This window comes from Salvelinus sp. IW2-2015, linkage group LG33 (assembly GCF_002910315.2).
Source record: "Salvelinus sp. IW2-2015 linkage group LG33, ASM291031v2, whole genome shotgun sequence".
NCBI lineage: Eukaryota > Metazoa > Chordata > Actinopteri > Salmoniformes > Salmonidae > Salvelinus > Salvelinus sp. IW2-2015.
Window position 1 is genome coordinate 12456618 of NC_036872.1, and position 16610 is coordinate 12473227.

General features: G+C 45.6%; 1 protein-coding gene across 2 annotated transcripts in view; it reads left to right on the forward strand.

Moving 5' to 3' along the window:
- The window catches only part of LOC111957697 (sarcoplasmic/endoplasmic reticulum calcium ATPase 2), a 40013-nt gene that overhangs the window by 19387 nt on the left and 4016 nt on the right, over positions 1 to 16610 (forward strand). For both annotated transcript variants that reach the window (XM_023978639.2, XM_023978640.2), the window contains exons 6-16: positions 5016 to 5096; positions 11439 to 11524; positions 11832 to 12296; positions 14288 to 14376; positions 14509 to 14611; positions 14704 to 14835; positions 14932 to 15051; positions 15159 to 15377; positions 15547 to 15882; positions 16015 to 16235; positions 16325 to 16527. In XM_023978639.2, the coding sequence (XP_023834407.1) occupies positions 5016 to 5096; positions 11439 to 11524; positions 11832 to 12296; positions 14288 to 14376; positions 14509 to 14611; positions 14704 to 14835; positions 14932 to 15051; positions 15159 to 15377; positions 15547 to 15882; positions 16015 to 16235; positions 16325 to 16527 (2055 nt within the window). The remainder of the gene's footprint in view (positions 1 to 5015; positions 5097 to 11438; positions 11525 to 11831; positions 12297 to 14287; positions 14377 to 14508; positions 14612 to 14703; positions 14836 to 14931; positions 15052 to 15158; positions 15378 to 15546; positions 15883 to 16014; positions 16236 to 16324; positions 16528 to 16610) is intronic.

Genomic DNA, 16610 nt, shown 5'->3' on the forward strand with positions numbered 1-16610 from the left:
GACTCCCCTGGTGGTCTCCCTGTGGGACTGCAGTCCTTTAGCCCAGCTGACTGTCAGATTGGGGAGAATGGTGGTGGGATCGTCCTTCCGTTCCCTTCGACGGCTCCCAGACTCGGCCTACGTCCCCTTCAGCAGGGCCTCTGTGTTCTGGTGCGTCTCCACGGCTCCCAAGGGGTCCTCCCAAGGTTTGGGGCGTACGTAGGCTTGCCGCCCTCTTCATGTCGTGAGGTAGCACCCGTAAGAAGCGATCCATGACCACTTTGTTGATAATGGGGAAGGTGGCTACGTCGGTTAGGAGCCATGCTCTGGTGATGCGCAGTAGTTTGCTCACTTGGGCTCGGGGGGGAAGCTTCTGACACAAACCTCCAGTTGGGACCAAAGGGCCAGGTTGTACCTGTAGCGGCTGAGTACCTCCCACTTGAAACAGTCGTAGTTAGCCACCTGTTTGGTGTTGAGGTCATAATACGCCTTTTGGGCGTCTGGACAGGAACGGGGCCAGCAGACTCGCCCACTTCGCCTTGGGCCAACCTTCACGGAGTGCTGTCCATTCGAATGTGCAGAAGTAGGTCTCGATATCATCATCCTCCGTTAGCTTGATTTAAAAACTGAGTGGGATGTGATTTGGTCTGTTTCTCCTCGAAGCTTCCTGACTTCCTCCAGCTGTCGGACATTCTGTAGACGCTGTTCTTCCAGCGTTCGTTCCTGAATGTCCTGTTGTGCTTGTTGGGCCCGAACGAACTGAGCTATCAGCTCGTCCGCGCTGATACTGCGTAAACGTCAACCCTGGTCTGACCATGTTGTCAGACTTGCCCGCATTCTCCACCACTTGTGGCAGACCAGGGGGTTTGATCAAAACGTTTACTCAGACAAGTGTGTTACCTCAGTTTCAAGGGTGTTTATTTAAAACAATAAAGAAAAAGAACCCGGTTTCCTCTGGGGTAGAACACCAAGCCCTTCGGTTCTAGCAGAACGTGAGGATGTCTGTCCGGTAGCAACCTCTCACTACCTCCAACCCTCCCGTGTGCTGCACTCCTGGCAGCTTTATGGGCCCCGTACAGCTGGTGAGCAATCAGCCCCTTGATTACTCTCCAGCCTCAATCAGCCCCAATTAGTCCTGGTCGGAGGACCCCTCGAGACCTGGCACATCCAGCAGAGGGAGCCACCACCGCGTGATGTAGAATGCCTGTCACCATCAGGCCTCGACGAGTCTCCCCCTTGTGGCTTGTCCGCGGTATGCCACAATACGCTCTCACACATACACACACACACACACACACACACAATGCACATGCATGTTGACGCCCCCCACACACAGACACACTCACACAGACACACTTTCACTCTTCACATACGCTGCAGCTACTCTGTTTTATTATCTATCCTGATTGCCTAGTCACTTTTCGGCGCAATTCTGCGTTTTGAATCCAAAATAGGTGACCTACGTGATTCGTGTAGATCCAATGAGAAAAGTTTGGGCGGGGGGGCTTTGGATCACTACTAGCTGTCAGTGAACGAGTGATGCGCGTATGGATAAATACTGGCTGTATCCAAGGCTCAGCCAATCGTTCACATAACAGAATGCAGCACGCGACTGAAGAGAGACACAACCAATGTGCTAGTTACAGCATCAGCGAGCACCCTGGAAATACAGCGGGCAGTTGGCGCGTCCTCTGAACGATAACGAAGAGGTAGGTGAGAAGCCTGACCACGGAGACGGGGGCAAGAAGGTGATGAAGCGTACTTCATGAACTGTAACCGAAAAACAACTGGCATTTGGATAGTTTGAGGTGAGGGAGAAAGTGTGGTAGAACAAGTATTGTTCACATTAAGTATCTTGCTAGCTTTATCGAATTCTCTGTTAGCTAGCCAGAGAAATGTTGAGCAACATTAGCCAATTTAACTGTTCAAATAATTTAGTTTATGGTATGAAAAATTAGCTGGCTAATAAAGTCAGACAGCTAACGTTAGCTAACACCTACCTACATGTACATTTTACTGTATCTCAACTACGTCGTACCCCTCCCTGCACATTGACTCAGTACCGATACTACTTGTATATAGCCTCATTATTGTTACTATTTCCTTTTTTCATTTAACTAAATGTTTTTACCTTTTAACTCTGCATTATTGGGCAAGGGCTCGTAAGTAAGCATTTCACGGTAAGCCTACACCTGTTGTATTCGGCACAAATAACATTAATACAATTTTATACTTCCCTCTGTGAGGTAGGTTGCCTGACCTTATCAGAAGTGAAACGCATTGTTCCACATTAGACAGTTGAAAGATGCGATTGAGCTCTACACAATTATTTCTGAGAAAAGATGTCTCATGATTGGCCCATGGCCACTGGTGGTCCAGAACTCCTGGCACCAGTGTCTGTAATATGGCCTGATACACGTACCCAACTGCACACCGGGGTGAGTCTGTCTCTCTCTCTCTCTGTCTCTGTTCCAGTGTGTACTGTTTGTTCTAAGAGCCACTCCTGTTGTGTCTGAGTTTTGGAAGGCGGGGCTCCATGTCCGAGTGACAGCGTCTGGGATTATCTCCTCCACCTCTTCCTGTTCAGTGGAGATGATGGAAACAGCTGCTATCAGTTACAGTTCAATAAAGGAAATTAATGACTGTGCAGGGGCATAGCCATGGTGGGCCCACCCACTGGGGAGCCTGGGTGGGGGTGGGGAGCCAGGCCCAGTCAATCAGAATGAGTTTTATTACAAACAGAAATACTCCTCAGTTTCATTAGCTGTCTGGGTGGCTTGTCTCAGACTATCCCGCAGGTGAAGAACCCGGATGTGGATGTCCTGGGCTGGAGTGGTTACATGTGGTTCTGAGGCCGGTTGGACGTACTGACAAATTTTCTAAAACGACGTTGGAGGCGGCTTATGGTAGAGGGATGAACTTTCAATTCTCTGGCAACAGCTCTAGTAGACATTCCTCCAGTCAGCATGCCAATTGTACACTCACTCAAATTAAGACTTCTGTAGCATTGTGTTGTGTGACAAAACTTCACATTTTAGAGGCCTTTTATTGTCCCCAGTGCAAGGTGCACCTGTGTAATGATACGCTGTTATAATCAGCATCTTGATATGCCACACCTGTCACTTGGATGATATATTTTGGCAAAGGAGAAATGTTCACAAACAGATATAAACAAATTTGTGCACAATTTTAGAATATTCTGGGATCTTGTATTTCAGCTCATGAAACATGGGACCAAACTTTACATGTTGAGTTTTATATTTTTGTTCGGTATAGTTTTATATTTTCCTCTCCCCTCAAGCGCACAGGGGGATCATGTTTACATAATTAAAAAACAAGCCATTTATTAGCCTTTTCTTTTTCTTCTCTGTCTGCATGACATCACCTTGTTCGTCCTGGGATGGTTTAAAGTTGACTAAAGATGCACGTCTTCTTGTTTGCCTCCTTTGCGAGATGGTCTGTGTGTGGAGGTGTTTTTATTAGGGACATTCATTTTGACAGGCCAGCATGGTTAGTGGAATAAATGTAATACTATGTGGAGTCTCCAGGGCCCGGTTTCCCGATAGCAATGGAACTTTGGCATCTACGAGGGCCGAAGATTTAACATGCGTTTCCCGGAACACCACGCAGAGAGAATGATCAATTAGTACGTCGTTGGAGCATGTCTACTGATGGGATCGAAAGAAAGCCAGTGCTGCTCTCGGATCAGCTTCCTCCATTCAAATCTTACTTTAGCATTATATATGTTCCACAATACTGATGGCAGATTAGCTCCTAGAGATATTATCACCTATGGGTGCAAATATTGAGGCAGCTTATTCTAACGCTTACTCTATAATAATGCATTAAATCAAGATTTGGTACATCATGAAATATATTGAGGAAAAAATTGGACAGTAGTGTACAAATCGCAAATTAGAAGTCAATTAATTGAACATAAATATATAGGCCTATAGCCCACATGGTATATTATTTAATGCAGTCATTCTGTTTTTAATTTGATGCGTCCTTTTTACCGTTTGCTTGTTTGTAACAATTGCAAAGACATTGGGAACTTTGTATTTGTAGTCAACTTCACAACGAAGTCATCGGCAGTCCCAGAGAGACAGATAAACATCTTGATTCTATGTTTAGCAGAGATCTTCTGTGTATAAAGTGACACGGTAGGGAAAAACGCATCTAACGACTCACTTAGTTGTTCCACGAGTGGTCTGAGGCAGTCGGTAAATAACAAGCTTTTTCAAGTCCTGCTTTGGTGACGATGGTTTTGGGAAACAGCTCGGAGGTTTAACGATGCTCCTATAAAAGTTCTAACTACCAACTTAGCCTTAAGATGCTTTTGGGAAACCGGGCCCATATCTGTAAGAGCAAATTGACATGTTTTATGTGGAACTGCTCTGCACGTTGAAACTGGAAGAAGAACCGTGCCTTAAACCGAGTGGTTTCCCCATCTCCCAGCATTTATGCGCTAATAGGTTGCTGAATCGGGTCACCACAATTCAGATGTGGCCCAAATTGGGTTCTTTCTTATGGACCGGCCTTTTAAGGCTCACCAGTCCTCCATTTCCTATTCCTGCTCCGGTGTTTCTTTCTCCCCTACAGCGATAGAAGCCCAGTACCCTTCCTCTGCCTTCGTGTGGCCCAGCAACCAACCTTGAAATGAGCTATAGTCTGTCGGTTAACAGTGAAGCTGAATAAATTGCATCTATATTTCAGTGAACAGCTTGGTAGTCTTCAAGGTCCATTAGTCTAAGCACTCTGTATAGGGTGTTTTTTTTCATAATGTTCTGCTTACAGCATAGGCTTAAACTTGTTTATGGCTTTGCACATGCATAACCAGTTTGTCTTGAGAGACCTGTAACTATATTGTGTCTGTTTTGTGCTACAATGAGTTGACATCATGGGCAGATGTTATGGAGGTCATGTGAGGTATCATGTGTCTACTTTTTGCTGATTGCAATGCATCATTGTCCATTTATGACATTGTAATCTGTTTCTCTAATTCTCTCTGTGTGTCTGTCTTCTTTCCCCCCTAGTTGGAGACAAGGTTCCTGCAGACATCCGTCTCTCTTCCATCAAATCTACAACCCTGAGAGTAGACCAGTCTATCCTGACCGGTAAGACACACAGCTGTTTGCTGCACTGTTTTTCCTATACTCAGGGTTGCCATGTCCATGGTTTTCCTGCAGAATTGGGCTACTTTGAAAATTATGTTGCGGGTGAAAATGTATTGGTTGTGGGTTTTTGGGTTATTTCTATGTCACACCGCGGCCGCCGTGGCATTTCTCTGTAAAATATATATGTATATTTCACTGTGACTTGCTGCTGGCAGCGAGGCAGGTTGTTGGTGAGTGAGTGAGTGGGGTGTTGAGAGAGAGCACTGCAGCTTAGTCCACTATTGGAGTCACGTGAATGAGAGGAGCCATAGCAGAACGCGCATCACGTCGTGACAACTGTTTTTAGACTATCATTATAGAAACACCTATTTTTCTCCAACCCTTTTTCCATTAAACATATTAACAGGCTAGAGCTGATGCACGTCAATACATAATGGAGACAAAGCTCTGGAAAATGACTTTGGGCGCACTAGAGCGTATTACATAAATTATCTCGGATGTGGTTTAAACTCCATTATAATGTGGACTTTGCTTAAAGAAAACAGTATCAAGCAAAGTGTTTTAAGCATTCTCAGTTCTCAGTTATGGAACTCCCTTGCGTGGTTCTTTTTAATGAAACTGACATTAAATGTGGAAATGATACATTTACCTTTGGCCAGCAATTAGCCTATTCATTTATATGCTACTGTAGGCTACCAATTGATACAGAAAATATGTAGAAATTACAATCACTGGAGTCATTGCAAATCAATTTGTGCCACTTGTGTAGTCTACCTGGAGCTGGCAAACTGATTTATTAAATAGCCAATAACTTCAGTTTGTTGTAGCCTTTTTGTTATTGTGCGATTATTAAGGGCCAAGTTTAGTTAATTCAATTGGACGTTGTCAAAGCTCTATTGCAATTGCAGATCAGTTGTTGGAATGCATTAGATTGATGGTAACCGTGGTCAGATTAGGCCAAACAAATAATCACTGGCTGTTGTTGACAAGCATATTCAGATCATATACATGTTATTTAATTCAGTGATTGAAATGATGACCCCCATCCTCAGTAGGCTATTGGGAAATACAAACACTTATCTTGCAATCGGCTCGCTTATTCATGTTTAATAAATTAGTCTAAGCAAGCTGCTAAGCAAGCTGCTAAATTGTTCAGTTTACATATTGTCTAGCCTACTGTAGACTACCTGAAATGAGATGTAGGCCTATCAGGGGCTATAGGCTACCTGCATGTATCCACGCAAACCATGGAAAAGTTGAATTACAATCATAGGCTACAGAATTAAATCTGGGTTCATGCCTTTTATTTATTTATTTTTATTTCACATTTATTTAACCAAGTAGGCCAGTTGAGAACAAGTTCTCATTGACAACTGCGACCTGGCCAAGATAAAGCAACGCAAAGCGACAAAAAAACAACAACAGAGTTACACATGGGATCAACAAAAGTACAGTCAATAACAATAGAAAAATCTATATACAGTGTGTGCAAATGGTGTAAGGAGGTAAGGCAATAAATAGGCCATAGTAGCAAAGTAATTGCAATTTAGCAAATTAACACTGGAGTGATAGATGAGCAGATGATGATGTGCAAGTAGAAATACTGGTGTGCAAAAAAAAGTAAATAAAAACAATATGGGGATGAGGTAGGTAGTTGGATGGGCTATTTACAGATGGGCTGTGTACAGCTGCAGCGATTGGTGAGCTGCTCAGATAGCTGATGCTTAAAGTTAGTGAAGGAGATATGTCTCCAACTTCAGCGAATTATTATTATTATTTATTTTATTATTATTATTTTTTTTTTTTTGTAATTCGTTTCAGTCATTGGCAGCAGAGAACTGGAAGGAAAGGTGGCCAAAGTAGGTGTTGGCTTTGGGGATGACCAGTGAGATATACCTGCTGGAACGCGTGCTAGGGGTGGGTGTTGTTATGGTGACCAGGTAGCTTTACCTAGCAAAGACTTATAGATGACCTGGGGCCAGTGGGTCTGGCGACGAATATGTAGCGAGGGCCAGGCAACGAGAGCATACAGGTCGCACTGGTGGGTGGTATATGGGGCTTTGGTGACAAAATGGATGGCACTGTGATAGACTACATCCAGTTGGCTGAGTAGAGTGTTGGAGGCTATTTTGTAAATTACATCGCCGAAGTCAAGAATCGGTAGGATAGTCAGTTTTACGAGGGTATGTTTGGCAGCGTGGGTGAAGGGAGCTTTGGCGGGTGCGGGCAGCAATCGGTTGAAGAGCATGCATTTAGTTTTACTAGCGTTTAAGAGCAGTTGGAGGCCACGGAAGGAGTATTGTATGGCATTGAAACTTGTCTGGAGGTTTGTTAAGTGTTCAAAGAAGGGCCAGATGTTTACAGAATGGTGTCGTCTGCGTAGAGGTGGATCAAGGAATCACCTCGGACGATACGAAAGAGAGGTTGAACAGGCTAGTAATAGGGGTTGCAACAATGGCGGCGGATCATTTTAGACAGGGCCCAGATTGTTTACAGAGAAAAGGGTCGGCCTGAGAATTTAACCCTGTGGTACCCCCATAGAGACTGCCAGAGGTCCGGACAACAGGCCCTCCGATTTGACACACTGAACTCTATCTGAGAAGTAGTTGGTGAACCAGGCGCGGCAGTCATTTGAGAAACCAAGGCTGTTGAGTCTGCCGAGAAGAATACGGTGATTGACAGAGTCGAAAGCCTTGGCCAGGTCGATGAAGACGGCTGCACAGTACTGTCTTTTATCGATGGTGGTTATGATATCGTTTAGTACCTTGAGCGTGGCTGAGGTACATCCTTGACCAGCTCGGAAACCAGATTGCACAGCGTAGATGGTACGGTGGGAATCGAAATGATCGGTGATCTGTTTGTTAACTTGGCTTTTGAAGACTTTGGAAAGGCAGGGTAGGATGGATATAGGTCTGTAACAGTTTAGGTCTAGAGTGCCACCCCCTTTGAAGAGGGGGATGACCGCGGCAGCTTTCCAATCTTTAGGAATCTCGGACGATACGAAAGAGAGGTTGAACAGGCTAGTAATAGGGGTTGCAACAATGGCGGCGGATCATTTTAGAGAGGGCCCAGATTGTTTAGCCCAGCTGATTTGTACGGGTCCAGGTTTTGCAGCTCTTTCAGAACATCTGGATTTGAGTGAAGGAGAAGCCGGGGAGACTTGGGCAAGTAGCTGCAGGGGGTGTGGAGCTGTTAGCCGGGGTTGAGGTAGCCAGGAGGAAAGCATGGCCAGCCGTAGAGAAATGCTTATTGAAATGATCGTGGATTTATCGGTGGTGACAGTGTTTCCTAGCCTCAGTGCAGGAGGTGGTCTTATTCTCCATGGACTTTACAGTGTCCCAGAACTTTTTGGAGTTAGAGCTGCAGGATGCAAATTTCTGTTTGAAAAAGCTAGCCTTTGCTTTCCTAACTGACTGTGTGTATTGGTTCCTGACTTCCCTGAAAAGTTGCATATTGCGGGGACTATTCGATGCTAGTGCAGTACGCCACAGGATGTTTTTGTGCTGGTTGAGAACAGTCATGTCTGGAGTGAACCAAGGGCTATATCTGTTCTTAGTTCTACATTTTTTGAAAGGGGCATGCTTATTTAAGATGGTGAGGAAAATACTTTTAAAGAACAACCAGGCATCCTCTACTGACGGGATTAGGTCAATATCCTTCCAGGATACCCGGACCAGGTCGATTAAAAAGGCCTGTTCGCAGAAGTGTTTTCGGGAGCGTTTGACAGTGATGAGGGGTGGTCGTTTGACCGCGGACCCATAATGGATGCAGGCAATGAGGCTGAGATCCTGATTGAAAACAGTAGAGGTGTATTTGGAGGGCAAGTTGGTCAGGATAATATCTATGAGGGTGCCCATGTTTAAGGATTTAGGGTTGTACCTGGTGGGTTCCTTGATAATTTCTGAGATTGAGGGCGTCTAGCTTAGATTGTAGGACGGCCGGGGTGTTAAGCATATCCCAGTTTAGGTCACCTAGCAGAACGAACTCTGAAGATATATGGGGGGCAATCAATTCACATATGGTATCCAGGGCACAGCTGGGAGCAAGTCAATCTCACAAATTGGCCATTTATAACGGTTTGTAGTCTTAACATCTGGCACATAATGATGGCACAATTGCCAGAAAATAGCCTAACATTTGTTTTTGTTTTTCGTTTTTTTCCCCCGCCCAAGTCTTTCTTACTCAGAGATTTTGAGACCCTCTGTCCAACTTTCATCACTCAAACTCTCCTGTCGGATTTATCTATAGTTATGCACATCCACACAAGGGATTTATTTACCATTTTAAACTGGGTTTGAGCCCTGAATGCTGATTGGCCGAAAGCCGTGGTATATCAGACCATATACCACGGATATGACAAATTTTTTATTTTTACTGCTCTAATTACGTTGGTAACCAGTTTATAATAGCAATAAGGCACCCCATGGATTTGTGGTATATGGCCAATATACCACGGCTAACTGATGTATCTGGATACTGCTTAAGAACAGTCGTTAGCCGTGGTATATTGGCCATATACAATACTGCCCTCGTGCCTTATTGCTTAATCATAGCAGTCAAACTAGTTAAACCGACATCCATTGATGGAAATGATCAGGTGAGTTTAAGGGCAAATAATTTTCTCTTGCGACATATTCAAATTCCTTTATTATGTCATAGCTCGCAAGAGTTATTATTTTGATTAAAACCGAATTCAGCTTCTAATGTTATTACAAGTTCCGTCTATTCCTTAATTGGCTCGATAATGTTATGGAAAAAGGGTTTATTGTATAAATGTGGCAACTACTCTCTTTCTGTGAACATTTTGAGCTTTTTGGGCAGGTTTTGAGTGGTCATTGATCTGGAAACGTTATCTAGACCTGGCAACCCTGCCTATACTGAACCAACTTAGGATACTGTACTTCTCTAGTAAAAATAGATTTTGACAGAGGCTCATTCCAGGTGTTCTACAGCTGGCTTTACTGATAGCAGTAGCTACTCTGAGCGTACAAGCATACTGTATGACTCGCTCTTGATTGTCCTCTGCCACAGGTTTATTTGCATTCATTCCACATAGGCAAACTCTAAAGGTTTATTCCTTTAGAGTTTGTTATTCAAAACTTTATTTGATAGATGACTCGCGTCTCTAAAGTAAATGTCTCTTTGCTGGTCTGACTGTTTGCAAAGCTGTTCTACACTCGGTACACTGGCATATTATTATGATACGTCGGAGCCAGTTCAAGCCCAAGTGCTCAGCACAGCACAACAAATGTTTTACTTTAGCTTATCAAAATGAAAGACATTGCATTGTTAATTTAATATCATGACAAGGGGCTTGACATTAACTTTTTTTTAGCCACTTGTCCATTGAATAAGTAGGACAGATAAGTCACTTGGTCTGTAACACAATTTTTACATTGTTGTATGATGCAAGGATGCCACTTTACAAAATTATTAATTATTGGTCCCATGTGGCTCAGTTGGTAGAGCATGGCGCTTGCAACTCCAGGATTGTGGGTTCGTTTCCCACTGGGGACCAGTACGAGAATGTATGCACTTATGTCGCTTTGGATAAGAGTGTCTGCTAAATTACAAATGTAAAATTATATTAGTCAAACATGACTGGTATTTAACATATATTTATGTAACTAAAAGTGTCATTAAAGTTTGGCTACATTTTATGCCGCCTCGCTCATGTCCGCATCTGTTTGGACATGAGGCTGTAGCCAATATGCAAGTAGGCTTTTTTAAATTTATGTACATGAAAAATAGATTAGATTTTTCCAATGTTGGCCTCTAATCCAATTCTGATCAGAGTAATCGTTTGATATTGTGATAATTTTTTACTTGTCCTGGACAAGACAACAGGGCTCTACAGTGTGACCATTTTAGTTGCCTAAATAATTTGTGCTTTCTGGAATTTTTATTTCAGAGTACCAGTGTGCCTAGAAAAATGCAAGGATTCTAGCTTTATAACGTCAAATAGCTTTTGTGCTCCTTAATTTCTTTGTGTGCGCCTACATTTTTCAACTTAGGCACAGACCTGCTCCTTGTAAAAAAATAAATGTTTTTAAGTCAGCGTAGAGCCCTAATCAGCGTTAATGTTGAGCCTGAATGAATGAAGGAACTGAGTTCACCTCTGAACTGGGTTAATAGCAAGGGTTGATTTCCTCTTGATCCATATGATTAGAAGCTTTGCCCTGCATCATGTGCACAAGCATTCAGAGCGAGGAATGTTACACGTTGATTGTGGCGTGGGAGTCTATGATTGAAGTTGATGTAGTTTTTCCCTGAGGTGATGGACACCGACAAAGGGATATCAGTGTGATATGTGATCTGCACTGCCCTCCGCTTTGATTCCAGGCGAGTCCGTCTCTGTCATCAAGCACACCGACCCAGTGCCTGACCCCCGAGCTGTCAACCAGGACAAGAAGAACATGCTCTTCTCTGTAAGCAACACTCTTCACTCCTTACTGCTCCTTGTAGTGGCTGTATGATGATTGAACTCTCCACTATCAGCTAATAGTTTGAGCTTCTCCTTCAGTTATTTGTTTCAAGTTGAAGACCTGATGCATGGATCTTTAACATTTGGGCACAAATTATGCCAGTATCACTCGATATCAAACGTACTTACAAATGCAGATCCTGCTATGTTATTTTGGTTTGTGAATACAGAGTTTGAGTTTCCATTTGGTCTGCTCTCCTCAAGCATGTGCAGGACTGTGTGGCCATAATGTTCCACCTGTGTGTTTTCAGGGCACCAACATCTCGTCTGGCAAGGCTATTGGTGTGGTGGTGGCTACGGGCGTGAACACTGAGATTGGTAAGATCCGTGACGAGATGGCAGCCACTGAGCAGGAGAAGACCCCCCTGCAGCAGAAGCTGGATGAGTTCGGGGAGCAGCTGTCCAAGGTAATCTCCCTGATCTGCATCGCTGTGTGGATGATCAACATCGGCCACTTCAACGACCCCGTCCACGGAGGCTCCTGGATCCGCGGCGCCGTCTACTACTTTAAGATTGCCGTGGCCCTGGCTGTGGCCGCCATCCCCGAGGGTCTGCCCGCTGTCATCACCACCTGCCTGGCCCTGGGCACCCGCCGCATGGCCAAGAAGAACGCCATCGTCCGCAGCCTGCCCTCTGTGGAGACCCTGGGCTGCACCTCTGTCATCTGCTCCGACAAGACTGGCACCCTCACGACCAATCAGATGTCTGTCTGCAGGGTGAGTCTGATTGTTTTCTTGCTAACTTGCTTTACACACTGACTGAACAGAGAGGTCTGCCTCTGAAATGGCTCTGTTGCATTACCTTGCTGTGATTGGGTTTGAGATGGTGTAAGCAGAAGGCTCTTTGTAGTGGGGAATCAAGAGTGAGCTGTGTTACAGAGGTGGTGAGGCAGCGACGCGCTGCGGCTGTGATCTTCATTCAGCCGCGGTGCTGTTGCATAACTGACCTTGCGTCACAGCTCTGCAAAGCATCCAGCCCCTCCCTCCCTCCCTCTTTCTGAGTGGCTCTCCAACACACTTACATGCTCTCTCCCAGAGCAGTGAGACATTTAATTATTAATTGAGCATGTTTATTCTCTTTTTGTTGAATATGCACAGAACTTTGCACGGAACCGCTGACTGCACTCGTTTAAAACATGATTTATTTTTCTGGATGAGAGACTCTTTATCGGCCAGCGGCTATTTATTTCCCAGAATACATCTATTTTGATCTAGCATTCCAATGGGTCTCTATGGTCTTATTTTAATGTCTTTCCCTCTCTAGTCATTTCCCTTCTCCTCTGGCGCAGACTGAGATTATTAGAATGGATGATGCAATTTTTGCCTTAATGCACTAGTAACTACTAGTCATGTCCTACTGTGCTTATCTCATTGTTTACATTACATAAGTGAGGAGGACATCTGTTTAAGCAGTGCATCATCTTAATATGCCAGTAGGCTAAACTTCCTCCACATTGCTTTCCCCTATCAAGTAGGTTAAAGGGATACTGCGAGATTCTGGCATTTTAATGTACTTACCTATAGTCAGATGAACTTGTGGACATCATTTTTATGTCTCTGTGTGCAGGATGAAGGAAGTTAGCATTGACTCGAGAATCTACTGCTAACTAGCTTTAGCGCAATGACTGGAAGTCTACAGGTACAACATTGCTACTAGGATATCAAGACCTTAAATACCAGAATCTCGCAGTATCCCTTTAAGATCTTTGAGGTAGAGGCTAGGAGCCGAAAGTAAACCAAGTCTTCTTCAGGTAACTGCCCAGCAACCATCTCCCATTTCATCTCGGTCAGTGATGCGTGGAAAGAAAGTCTTCCACAAAATTGTTTTGTGTTGAATTCACAGTAACAGAAGCATAATGTATCCAGCGAAAGAGAATGTCATTTTTTCCCCTAATCATCTGACGCCAGCAAGGCTCTTTGAAGTGTGGCCTCTGTCTGGAAAGGACATGACTGATTACCATCACTCTTCCTTCCTTGTATCTCTGACTGAGACTGCTGTGGTGGTGTCCCAGCTGACTGGCTGTTGTGACAGTGTTTGTGTGCGTGTGCCTACTCTTAGGTTTGGACCAGTCCAGTTCTTCCTGAGGGAAAAGGCCAAGCGCTCTGGGCTCCAGCGCTCTCTTCTCTTTATTCAGGGTCCCTGACAGACGGCCTCCATTATTTACTTATGTAGTATGGACTAAACCAAACAACCAGTGCTCACTGCTACACTCCTACCATAACCCCCACACACAGCCAGAGAGGGCATCTAAATCCCTGCAGCCCAGAGTGTGTACACACACACACACACACACACACACACGTTATGTTCTTCTATCCTCGTGGGAACCTAAAATTTTAATTTCAAATCCTATTTTCCCTAAACCTAACCCCTAAACTTAAAATAGCCTTTGTCCTCATGGGGATGTGGGAAATGTCCTCACAAGGCAGAATTTTCCTTGTTTTACTATCCTTGTGGGGACTTTAGTGGATTTTAGGTCCCCCACTAAGATAGAAGAACCAACCACACACAGTATAGGGTGGTCTACAGCCCTCACAGACTCTGTGGCGCTGACTTGCTGCAGTCCACTGTGCTATTATGTTGTCGGTCTGCTGCCATCTACAGTGTCAGTTAAGAAACATCCTCTAATGTAATGTTGTAACCATACATTGGGTGTGAGATGATTAGGCCTAACCTTGTCTTGTCTGTGCTGTGTCGGGGTCCCCAGATGTTCATCCTTGACAAGGCCGAGGGGAACAGCTGCTCTCTGAATGAGTTCACCATCACTGGCTCTACCTACGCCCCTGAGGGAGAAGTGTGAGGACCAAATGCACTCTTAATGCTAATCCATTCATGCTACAATTATTGATTTACTTCTCGTTACGTCTATTGTTAAACTCCCTCCAACATTTCCTCTTGTGTCCGGCCCTGTCCTTTGTCTCCCTCCAGGTACCAGGATGGCAGACTAGTGAAGTCCTCTGCGTACGATGGTTTAGTGGAGATTGCCACCATCTGTGCTCTGTGCAATGACTCCTCTCTGGACTATAATGAGGTCTGTGCGCTCGCCTGCCTGCCTTTCTCCTTCATATGGCTCATCATGGGACGTGGAGTAGAAGTGACTAATGTTTATGTTTGTGTCATCAGGCCAAAGGTGTGTATGAGAAGGTTGGCGAGGCCACAGAGACGGCCCTCACCTGCCTGGTGGAAAAGATGAATGCGTTTGACACCGACATCAAAGACCTGTCCAAGATCGACAGGGCCAACGCCTGCAACTCTGTAAGCACACTAACCGCAACCGTTGAATGGTGTGAAACGTCACCGCTGGTTTGTTAACAGGTTTTCTGAGTCGTGTGTCTGCGTGTCTTCTATTAGGTGATCACGCAGCTGATGAAGAAGGAGTTCACCCTGGAGTTCTCCAGAGACAGGAAGTCCATGTCTGTGTACTGCACTGCCAACAAGGCCCGCTCCTCCCTCGGAAAGATGTTTGTCAAGGTATCACCAGCTTTTAGCAACCCGCTTGACTCACTTTGAACCAAGTGTTTTTGAGTCACCCGTGTTTGAATCTGTGTTTCAACCTCAAACTCGTTCTTACCCCACAGGGTGCCCCAGAGGGCGTTATTGACAGATGTACCCATGTCAGGGTGGGCACCAACAAGGTTGCCATGACCCCAGGCATCAAGGAGAGGATAATGTCTACAATTCGAGAGTACGGGACGGGGCGTGACACCCTGCGCTGCCTGGCTCTGGCCACCCGGGACGCCCCACCCAGGAAGGAGGATATGGTGCTGGTCGATTGTGCCCGTTTCGCTGGTTACGAGGTGAGGGTTACTCATCACCACTGTTGCATAAAGTAGATAATATCTGACTTACACTGCGGGATGCTATTAATATCATATCTAGTATAACGGTTGGAAGTTGTCCTGTATTGTGCAGTTCTAGTAGGAACCCTGATGACGACGCTGATCGTGTGTGTGTTTCTCTGCCCAGTCTGGCTTGACCTTCGTGGGCTGCGTTGGCATGCTGGACCCTCCCAGGACAGAGGTGGCTGCCTCCATCAAGTTGTGCCGCCTGGCCGGCATCCGAGTCATCATGATCACTGGCGACAACAAGGGCACTGCCGTGGCCATCTGCCGCCGTATCGGCATCCTGAGCGAGGAGGATGACGTGGACAAAATGGCGTTCACAGGCCGCGAGTTTGACGACCTGTCTCCCCAGGCACAGCGCGATGCCGTGACCAACGGCCGCTGCTTCGCCCGTGTCGAGCCCTCCCACAAGTCCAAGATCGTTGAGTTCTTGCAGGGCATGGATGAGATCACGGCCATGGTACATTGAAACCCCCGCTCACATCCCCCATCCTTATCCTTACTGTACCTGTAAAGCTTGTATATCTATTGTATTGCTGTTGTCATGTAGCCTCCTATCCATCCTTAAGTATCTCTGTTTTCTCCCACACAGACTGGTGACGGAGTGAACGATGCACCTGCCTTGAAGAAGGCAGAGATTGGCATCGCCATGGGCTCTGGCACTGCCGTGGCCAAGTCAGCCTCTGAGATGGTCCTGGCCGATGACAACTTCTCTTCTATCGTGGCGGCTGTGGAGGAGGGCAGGGCCATCTACAACAACATGAAACAGTTCATCCGCTACCTCATCTCCTCCAACGTGGGAGAGGTCGTCTGGTGAGTCAGCTGTTTGACGTACCTCCTCCTGGCACTGAGGTCTTTGTAGTGGTGCTGGTGGTGTTAACAATGTTTCTCTGTGCGGGCAGTATCTTCCTGACGGCTGCTCTGGGCTTCCCTGAGGCTCTAATCCCAGTTCAGCTGCTGTGGGTCAACCTGGTGACAGACGGTCTCCCTGCCACTGCACTGGGCTTCAACCCCCCCGACCTGGACATCATGAACAAGCCCCCCCGCAGCGCCAAGGAGCCCCTTATCTCCGGATGGCTCTTCTTCAGATACCTGGCCATCGGATGTGAGTTAATAGGACTGTTGTACTTTATTCCCATTTTTGTCTCAAATAGCTCCATCTTAAGGTCAAGCTTACTACTACTGGCA